The sequence below is a fragment of the Bos mutus genome, chromosome 22, assembly GCF_027580195.1.
Source record: "Bos mutus isolate GX-2022 chromosome 22, NWIPB_WYAK_1.1, whole genome shotgun sequence".
Classification (NCBI taxonomy): Eukaryota; Metazoa; Chordata; class Mammalia; order Artiodactyla; family Bovidae; genus Bos; species Bos mutus.
Window position 1 is genome coordinate 3,182,392 of NC_091638.1, and position 10,586 is coordinate 3,192,977.

Genomic DNA, 10,586 nt, shown 5'->3' on the forward strand with positions numbered 1-10,586 from the left:
TAGTCTAGCCTTAGAAATACAAGGGCTTCCCTGGCCGCTCAGCTGGTAAAGAACCCAGCTGCAATGCAGGAGACCTGGGTTTGATCTCTGGGTTGGGAAGATCCTCTGGAGGAGGGCACAGCAACCCACTTCAGTATTCTTGCCTGGAGAATTTCATGGACAGAGCCTGGCAGGCTGCAGTCCATGGGGTCGCAAAGAGCTGGACACAACTAAGCGACTTTCACACACAACTTAGAAATATAAAGATGTTTGTGTGCCATTTTTCCTTCACAGCAGAGCTCAAAATTCGTCTTCTCAACAGTGCATTAAATGTCACTATCAATTTCCATAGACTCAGACTGTAAAATAGGAAAACACAACATCCATGAGTGGGACTGGGGAACTGATGTGAAGATAGTCACACTCTTGTTGTTAAGTGACAAGTTACTAAGTAAGTAATCTGTCACAGAGAGAGGTGACTCTCAACAAAACTGCTTCCATGAAAATGGACTTTCCTGTAGAAAATTCTAATTCAGAAGCCATGGTGTTGCATTCATATTTTTTGATCATCTTCAGGTGATTCTTATGCCCCAGATTTGGAATACTGTTGTTCTAGGATGTGATAGCTTATACTCTGTGTTCTTATGTGTTCGCAGTTACCACAGAACACAGATCTATATGCTTACAATGCACATGTAAGTCGTGGTTTTTTGTTTGTGTTGTTTCTGAACATAGGAACTGATTCTGAGGTGTAGAATGGCTTATCAGAAAACTACTTTCAAAGTGTTTTGGGAGTTTTCCACAGAGGAGACCTGAGACTGGCTGGGTGGAGGTGGTGACAAGGATGGCTCGCTGATCTGTGGCTCTTCTCTCAGATCCTTGACCCTTAGAAGGCACAAAATAAACATTTGTCAGTTGAATAAAAGAAAATGATAATGAAAATGGCTTTTTTTGAACTGGAACGTTTTACGTTAATAATCTCTATTTATTAACCGTATAACATGCCTAATTTGTAAGAATACCTGTGCAAACTCACACACACACAAATGGATGTGTATATCATATTACACAAATTAAAATTAATGTTATTGCTGGGAACACCTTGCTTCCATATTCACTGATGATATTTTAGCCCTGAAGGGTGTGTCCTGCTTGGGTTTCCATGAACTTTCAGCTGCTCTACGTCTGTGATGTGGTTTTTGGTGACCTGCCAATGTGTAGTGGATGATGGGGTGTATGTCAGATTTGTATAACCAGAGTGGAAGATGATGGGGTGTGTGTCTTTCTCTCTGAGTCATGCTGCCCTTGGAAGACTTTTCAGGGCCCCATCTGTCTGCTGTGCAGGAGCAGGTCACTAGCCTCCTCCCTTGATCTTTACTTCAGAAAGATTCGATATCAATTGAAAATGTTTGTTTTATTTAAATAGGGAACTCCGTTGATATTGTTAATCAGCAATCGGGTCTATAGAGTTATAATAGGTATTTATATCTTTGTTGGGAATATTATATCAGCAAGTTCAACAAATTACCAGATATTTTGCTTACTTACATATTTCTGTCACAGTAGCAGAAAAATCACACAGCCTTTATAAGTATGTGAATTAAAAAAAAAAAAAAACTAGATTAGGCAGTTAAGATGCATTGATATTTTGATTAAGAATAAACTAGGGCTTCCCGGGCAGCTGAAATGGTAAAGAATCTGCCTGCAATGCAGGAAAACTGGATTTGATCTCCTGGAGAAGGGAATGGCTACCCATTCCAGTATTCATGCCTGGAGAATTCCATGGATAGAGGAGCCTCGCGAGCTACAGTCCCTGGGGTCACAAAGAGTTGGACACGACTGAGCAACTAACACTTTCACTTTACATATTCAGCCTGGATTTAGTCTTGACACTTAATTACTGGCTCCCCCTTTTAAACAGTAGTTTTAATAGTTTATTTCAGGGCTTAACAAATTGTGGCTCACGATGATCAGTTGTTGCTTGTTCTCGTAAATAAAGTTTTATTGGGACACAGCCACTCCCATTTGGTTGAGGGTGGCGCTGTGGCAAAGAATCTGCCTACCAATATAGGAGGCGCAAGAGACACAGGTTCAATCCCTGGGTTCGGAAGTTTCCCTGAAGAGGAAATGGCAGTCCACTCCAATAGCTTTCCCTGGAAAATCCCGTAGATAGAAGAGCATGGTGGGCTACAGTATGTGGGGTTGCAAAGAGTTAGAAGTGACTGAGCATGCACTCACATATGCTTTCTAACAGCAGAGTTGAGTAGTTGTGATGCAGACCATCTGGCCCACAAAGCCTGAAATATTTACTCTCTTGTCCTTCCTAGAAAAAAAGTTGCTGATCCCTGGTCTTTAAGTAACAACTTAATTTGGTGCCCTTGGCTTCTTATTTTAAAAATACACATGTATACCCATGGCTGATTCATGTGAATGTATGGCAAAAACCACTACAATATTGTAAAGTAATTAGCCTCCAATTAAAATAAATTAATTAATTTTTAAAAAATAAATAAAAATAAAATAATTCAGTGTCTGGGATACTTATAGTCTACATATAGCAAGAATGTCACTTGCATTTGTCAAGGAATACTTATAAAAGATTCACCTGGAAATCCACAGTAATTTTGCATCAAGCAGAGGATATAACTGAAAGTTACACAAAATACTTTTTACCTTGTTCAGTTCAGTCACTCAGTCGTGACCGACTCTTTGAGACCCCATGAACTGCAGCATGCCAGGCTTCCCAGTCCATCACCAACTCCTGGAGCTTGCTCAAACTCGTGTCCATCAAGTTGGTGATGCCATCCAACCATCTCATCCTCTGTTGTCCCCTTCTCCTCCTGCCTCATAACATTTAGAAAATGTCCTCTTTGAGGGTGGTTAAGATTATGAATTAGATAGAATTAATTAAGGTGTAGGTTTCTTTGTGTTTTTTTGTTGTTGTTGTTTTTTACTATATTAACAACGTTTCTTCAGTTGTCTCTGAGACAGAATTTTTACTGAAAGAGCTGGAGCAAATGCTAGAGCAAGCCCTGGAGCACACAACCACCCAAAGGGAGTTTGAAGAGGAGTGCGGGGAGGAAGTGAATACAGGAGAAAAGGTAGGATCCATAATGACCATCAGGCCTAAAGAGCAACCTCAGATCCTTAAATGGCAGAAGTTGTTCCCAGATATTCATTTTCATTATGTGGGAAATTCCTTTCACTTCTGAAATGTGAGCCCTTGGTTATCATGAGGTGAACAAGAAACTAGTAGCCTGTGGAAAAATCAGAATGCATCTGTCAGTCTTTGAAAAAAATATACTTGAGCCAAGGAGCTGTTTTATTTTGGATCTTTGGGGCTGGAATGAAGAGAGATAGTGAGACTCACTGACGCCAGGGAGGTACTGATCTTCGCATTCAGGAGAAGCACCAGAACAAGAGGCCCCCCGGAAACCTGCCCTGCCTGGTCGTGCACAGAGCTGACCTCCATGGGGCATTTTTCACCAGATTCTATTTCACTACTCTTAACCGGGTAGTTTTTTCTTTTTCCTTTTGGCCAGCCATGTTGGGCTGAGAAAGGCCATGTGTGCTTACTGTATTCAATACTTATCAAGGACAGCAGAAATTTTAAGTTGGTTGACACATTGCTCAGCACAACAGCAAGCCCAGGTCATTAACACAGAGCAGCAAGGTAGCAGGTGTGAAAGAAGTCAGCCGTGAGGCAGACGCTTACACAGGTGGCCCAGCTGTTCCCTGTGTGGTTAGGAGGCAAATGGCAGTGAGGAGCTCTGGGTCCTTCCAGTTTCATTCCTTTTCTCATTTCTTGTTTGGCTGTCCACTGTGCCTGGAGTCAGGAAACAGGGGATGGGAGACGGGCTCGGGATACTGTCCTTGTGTCCCCTTCCTGGTCCAGGCAGTGAGGACTCAGGACTGGCTAAGGTTGCCTGTCACTTGCCTCAGAGGATTGTTAAATGAGGCAAACCAGAAAAAGTGCTTTGCAGAGTAACTGACTCCTAAGACTGGCCATTATTACAGACGAGAATTGGCAGTGGCAGCCTCTGGAGGGAATAGGAGCTAAGAATTCCTCACCTGGTCTCTGTTACCACATCCTCACTTTGCAAAACTACCCATCCCCAAGTCTTCTGTGCTGAGGTGCAGAAAAGGTGGCTTTGTAAATGGACAAGATTGTTCATCCACTTTGGCTGATTTCATTCATAACTTCAGCAAGAACAAAGATGATTCTTAAAGACTTCCTAGATTAAGTTACAAATCATGAAAATGCACAAAATTCGCTGTTGAGATCAAACTGTAAAGGAAAATAAAATTTAAATAAATAAAATTATTGGTAAAAACACTGAGTTGAAAAACATAATTGTTTTCTTGGTCAGCGATCTCAACTTGTTCTTGAATTGCCATGAATTGTGAATACTATTTCTCTGATTAGACTCCCTTTAAAAAAAAAAAAAAATCTTGTTCTCTCTGTAGATCTTACCCCTCGTAGAACAAGAGCTATAGATTGGTGACATTTATTGTATACATGTAGTTAATATATAAATTATTCTTTTCTGGCAAATGTGTATTTTGTTTGAGCACCATATGGTTTTGTGCAGTGTTTTTTTTTCCGTCTTAGCAGTTTGTCTATTCAAAAATACAGGCAGGTTGATTTTTATAGAAATGTCCTGGAGCTTTTACAGCCACAAAATTGGCTTCTATTTTGCCATTATAACTAGTAACTTGATAGAACAGAAAATTACTTCTGATTTTTATGTCTTAAGGTAAAATACATAGTTTTAATACATCACCAGGCAGGAGCTTGCTCTTTGTTTTAGATTCCTGTAATGTTTTATGCTTTCAAAAGGCATTTAGGAATTATAAAAATTAACTGTTTTAACTTGCTGGCAGGCAGGTGAGTGCTGCCTGCTGACTGGCTCTAAGCCTCTCTCCACATAGAGCTTTAGAAGCCTGGAATTCATGCCAGGTTGGGGTACTTACTGCCTTGTTCACTTTTAAATGAGGAGAATAGCAATGAGACCAGCTGTCAGAGCTGGAGCAATTTCCAGCTTATAGGTAAAGAAATGATCACCTAAGGGATTTCTTTTCTCCTTTCTTTTCTTCCTTCCTTCCTTTTTTTTTTTTGTGTGTGTTAGTAGGAAAAATTAATATGGCTTCCAAAGGTAATACTGTTTAACACTGAAGATGTGTTTTGTTTTTAGAAAGTGGTTAAGTGTTTTGTTAAAAAAAGTGGTCTTTTATAAGCTAACACACCAGAAGAGGATATACCTGATAATTTTGAAGTTCTGAGCATGTTTATTCTCTGGGCAGATATTGTTTGAGCTGTTTTCAAAGTTGTGAATGTGATGTTTTCATCATGCATTTCATGTGTGAGGTTTCAAGTTGATTACTGTCAAGCACTTATACTAATGAATTGAGAATAGCACCATGAACAAAAGCACACACACATGGATAATCAAAATCCATTTTTGTTTGTCATTCAAGTACTCAGAGATTGTTTTCCTCAGTAGACTCACCTTTCTAATTATGTTCTTAGCTAACATTAACACTGGTTGACATGCCCTAACTTTGAAAAAAATGGAAGGGAATTAATTTCAGACTGTTATAAAATCCACCTAAATAATTCACAAACTAGATAATCCATATACAAATAAGACAGAGTTTACTGAGTACCTCTCTGTATTAAAAGGTACACTTTTGATACATGAAAGTAGAAAGTACTTGTATAAACTGCATGAGTTTTGTTTTGTTTTGTTTTGTTTCCACATTGTGTGGGAAGTTGCCTTTGCCTTTAACGAACCTTGAAGTTGTAAATCTCGTGTGTGCATTTGTGTGTTTGCCTTGTTTTTACCTGTGTCCTTTCCAACTAAACCAGCGCACACACTTACTATTCGTAAGGAATGCAGGTGCTTATGAGAAGACGGTCATCGGAAGTGTGACTAAAACAGTTTTCACTTGTATTCTCCGTAATGGTCAATTTAAAAATAAAAAACATAGAAAACTTGCAGAATTTTAATTTTAATGATCACATTTTTCCAATTCAAAAAGTTAAAGCTAAAAATGTATGATGTCGAGGAGCAGAGATAGGATTAAATATTCAGTTACTTTTACACTGACACTTACTGTATATTATATTTTATGTGGGGATCATTATTTGACCACCAGCATAACAGAACACCTTGTTAAGGAGTTACTGACACTTTTATATTTTGTTCAGATAATTAAGCCTGGTCTTCAAGTAAATTTGATGACTTCTGTGGTTATTTTTACAGTTACCTAAATGTGGCCCTGAAGTTCCTGCAGGCAGCTCTCTTGAAAACCACTGTGAAGAGGACTGTCTTATAATTGATGGGCGAAGGTTAAAGGCTGGAGAATGTATTGAAAATATAACTAAGAAGTTTAAAGAAATAGATGCTTTGATGTCTGAATTATAAGGAATTATAATGCCCTGTCTTATATAGGGCATTATAAGATATTTTCAAAAGTTAATTATAAAAACATTTACATCTTTACATTTGCCCAAAGTTAAAACTTAAAAATGTTTTATGAAACATTTTACCAAAGTTGTTATTTATAATAACTTTCTACTTTGTATTTTGAGAATATCCATTGTTTTGAGAGAGAATCAGGTGGTATTTAAATTAATGTTGTAATTTTAGAATCTGAGAACCCTGATATTTATATTTGTAGATTTTTTCTTGTTTGCCTTAATTTTAAAATAGTTTATGAAACTTACTTCACAAATACATGCTTTATAATGATTTAATTTAGATCCTTTGTTCAAGTGTGGCTAACTTAAAATGACTGCTAATGCTATTATAATTCTTACAAATAATTCAGATCCAATATTCTTAGAGAATGTATATTTGTAGTAGAAATAAGCTACTGCAAAATAAAAGGAAATAATAAAAAATAATTGTGTAATAGAATTGGAGCTTTTCTAAAAAAACAAAAATGTTAATTGCCTTATTATTTTGGAAACAGTCGTTTCAACCACAGTTCCCAAACTGACAATTTAGTAGAGTCTGTGAAGGGTCTTTGGAAGATCAGAATCCTGGACCCTTCCCTGCTGAGTCAGAATCTCTGGAGGCAAGGATGGGAAATGCAATTTAAAATATAGAGATAAGTTAAACATCTTCACTGTAGAAAAATCTAAACAATATAGAAAAGTAAAAGGTACATCCTGCAATACCACTCCCCTAACATCCCCCTGGGAGCCCCGTTCCTTAGGGGTCCCTGTGAACGCTCTGGTGGGTGTCCTCGATCAGGTCCTTTGCTCATCAGATGGTGTGTGTGCACAACCACCTCCAACTCTACACTCTAGCTTTGGCTCCTTCTCTAAATCACTCCTTCTCCCTGGGGGCCGGGGTGGGAGAAAGGGCATTTTACGCACTTGAAAACATGGAAACAAAGACCAAAGCTTGAGGAGAGAGGAAGAGGGAGCATCCAGGACTTGCTGGTGGTTGAAGTGGCTGGAGTGGCATGTGATGGGGGAAGGTGAGCATCAGAGCTGAGCCAGGCTTCTCTCCGTCAGTAGAGTGGAGGTTGCTGTGAAAGGAAAGTTGATAATCTGCAGAGAGTGAGGAAGCAGTCTGAAGATGTGGAAACTATGCAGCTTATGATGGTGACTGGCATTGTCTCAGAGCTTCTCTCTTCTGGCCACCCTGCCATGCCTCTCCAGGGCCTCATGGACCAGCATGTTCCTTCCAGCAGAACCAGCGGGGACACACTTGCTCCTATGGGCCTGGGACCAGGGCTTCTGTGTGATTATCTGCCTCTAGGGCAGGCCGCACCCTACATGTAGAGCTAGAGCTTCTTGCTGTGCCCAAACGAAAGCTTTGTAAGGAAATTGTGTCTGCCTCCCAGGGGAAGTTACACTCTTAAGTACCCTAGTTACACGATACCAAGTTTAATATATGAGGTGTAAAGCAATATGTCAAGGCCTTCCGCTCAAGCATTTGGGTTGGAATAAGAGCCTGCCTTTGTCCAGTTTGAAGAGGCTAACTGCTCCTTTTGGAATGAGTTGGGCCACACCATCCTAGTCTACAGCCTCTGTGAACTTACGGAGAGTCTGCCTCCACTGGAAGCTGAGTCCCCGGTTAGATCTGCAGACCCTGGAGAGCTGAGCACCAAAGCCAGCCTGTTGCCCATGTTCCAGGAAGACCTGGTCTATTTGCCCCAAGAAGCTGAATTTGTGATTTCCATTGGTAAGAGGCTTGCTGCTGTTTCGTTCCTAAGCTAAGTCCTACTCTTTGAGACTCCATGGACTGTACCCCGCCAGGCTTCTCTGTCCATGGAATTTTCCAGGCAAGAATACTGGAGTGGTTTGCCATTTCCTTCTCCAGGGGATCTTCTCAACATAGGAATTGAACCCAAGGCACCTGCTTGGCAGGCAGACTCCTTACTGTCTGAACCCCCTGGGAAGCCCAGTAAGAGGCTTAGCGCTATCTTTATTGGAGACAAACTGTACTTTTAATGGATTCGTCTCTTTTGCCTCCAGTGCATGTATGTATTTGCAGAAATCTGTAGTGTCTATAGCCTTGGCCTTACTGGCTCTGCAGTGGCAGGTGATGGCCCATGGACAGTTAATCCATCCACTGTAGACCTAGGTGCTGTCATAAACTTTCTAAATCAGTCTAGTTTTTGTAGAAAGAATTGGCAGTTCACTCTTTCTAGAGGAAACTTGCATTCAGGTACCTGAGGTGACCCTATGAAAGTGTTCCAGTTAGACCATTCTGCCATCTACTACCTCTATCAAATAGCTGGTAATCCATGTCTCCACCATACATTGGGGCTGACAGGTGGTAGACTTCTGTTCCAGATACTCCCAGGCCAGTAGAATTTGCACCTGCAGCCCTTCCAAGGAACAGAGGTAACATTTTGAAAATTCTCAAAATAATGAAGTCCTGCTCTGTCATTTCTCTCTGTTGGGTCCCAACAGGAGACACAGTACAGTTTAAGAATTCTCATATTTCTTTAGGGCTGAACCAATTCTTAATGCCTTTCCATAGAGTTCTAGAAGAGTTGGTCAGTACAGATAAACTTTATCTTAAGGTCCAAGTGGGACATTTGCCCAAGTGGGCAAATCTGAATATTAGGATTTTTCCATCTCGTGATTTGTTGCATGGTAAAAACACTCAAAGTGGTAAGCAACATAAAGAGAACAATTTTGAAAAAATGAGTTGTTTGCTTTAAAATTCATATAGCAAGTTACTATAAGCAAGAGACATGCTCAAAACAAAAACCAAACAAAACAGTAAAAGAAAACCAAATACTGTATACTGATGCATACATGTGGAATCTGAAAAAATTGATATACATAACCTTATTTACAAAGCAAAAATAGAGACACAGACATAGAGAACAAACATATGGAAAAGAAGGGGCGATGAATTGGGAAATTGGGTTTGACATATCTACACTATTGATACTATTAATATGGGTAAAGCAGATCACTAATGAGAACCTACTGTACAGCACAGGGGACTCTACTCACTGCTCTGTGGTGACCGAAACGGGGAGGAAATCCAGAAAAGGGGGTATGTATGCATATGTATGGCTGATTCACTTTGCTGCACAGCATAAACTAATACAACATTGTAAATAATTATACCCCAATTAAAAAAAAATTGTAAGCAGCCCAAAAGTTGCTACTTAGAAAATAAAATTGTTATCTTCAGCCAATCAAGGCAGGAAAAGATTTTTAAATTAAGATATAGCATGGGGAGAAAGGTTAAATCCAGGAAATGATTGTTGAATGGTATAGCAAGAGAGACAAAAGACCAAATTCAGGTGACTTGCCAGAAAACATGGCTTCAGGGCAAAGACCCAAACGGGTGTGGCTGTAACACTGCAAAATATGACAGAATGACATTTAGTAGATCTTCCAGTTGGACAGAGGCCTGGGTCCACTGCCACAGGATGTACTCAAAGTGCTAGTGATTCAGTCTGGAGAGAAGCATGTCTTGGAAAAAAAATAACAATGTGATTTTCACACATGGAATGAACCGCAATTGAATACATAGAAAATCCACTAAGTTGTAGAGAAAGTGACGCTATCAAAGTCCTACCAGCCTGAACTAAGAGAAACTGAAATGTTTGAGAAGGAACAAGACCTCTGAGCCCCCGATTTTCTTCAGGTGGGAAGCAAGCAGGGCAAACTTAGTGTAAACAGGTGTAAGTTTCAATGTCCTCTTAGGAAGCAACAAGAAACATGAAGACAAGGTATCTCAGAGGACAGAGCATGGACTGGGGTCTCACCCCTCCCCCTGACCCCACTGTTCCTCCCCTTCCTTGAAAGAGAACCAAGAATCAAGAACCAAGAACCAAGAACCACTTTCTGTAATGGTGTATATAGGAAAACAATCTAAAAGGAGTAGCTATTTTCTGGGCTCCAAAATCACTGTGGATGGTGACTGCAGCCATGAAATTAAAAGATACTTACTCCTTGGAAGGAAAGTTATGACCAACCTACATAGTATATTCAAAAGCAGAGACATTACTTTGCCAACAAAGGTTCGTCTAGTCAAGCCTATGATTTTTCCTGTGGTCATGTATGGATGTGAGAGTTGGACTGTGAAGAAGGCTGAGTGCCGAAGAATTGATGCTTTTGA

At 40.0% G+C, this 10,586-nt stretch overlaps 1 protein-coding gene across 1 annotated transcript in view; it reads left to right on the forward strand.

Moving 5' to 3' along the window:
- ZCWPW2 (zinc finger CW-type and PWWP domain containing 2) overlaps positions 1–6,883 on the forward strand; it is an 81,018-nt gene extending 74,135 nt beyond the window's left edge. Inside the window, exons 8-9 of the mRNA XM_070360033.1 lie at positions 2,956–3,080; positions 6,246–6,883. Coding sequence (XP_070216134.1) covers positions 2,956–3,080; positions 6,246–6,407 — 287 coding nt within the window. The 3' untranslated portion in view covers positions 6,408–6,883. The remainder of the gene's footprint in view (positions 1–2,955; positions 3,081–6,245) is intronic.
- Positions 6,884–10,586: the final 3,703 nt, after the last annotated feature.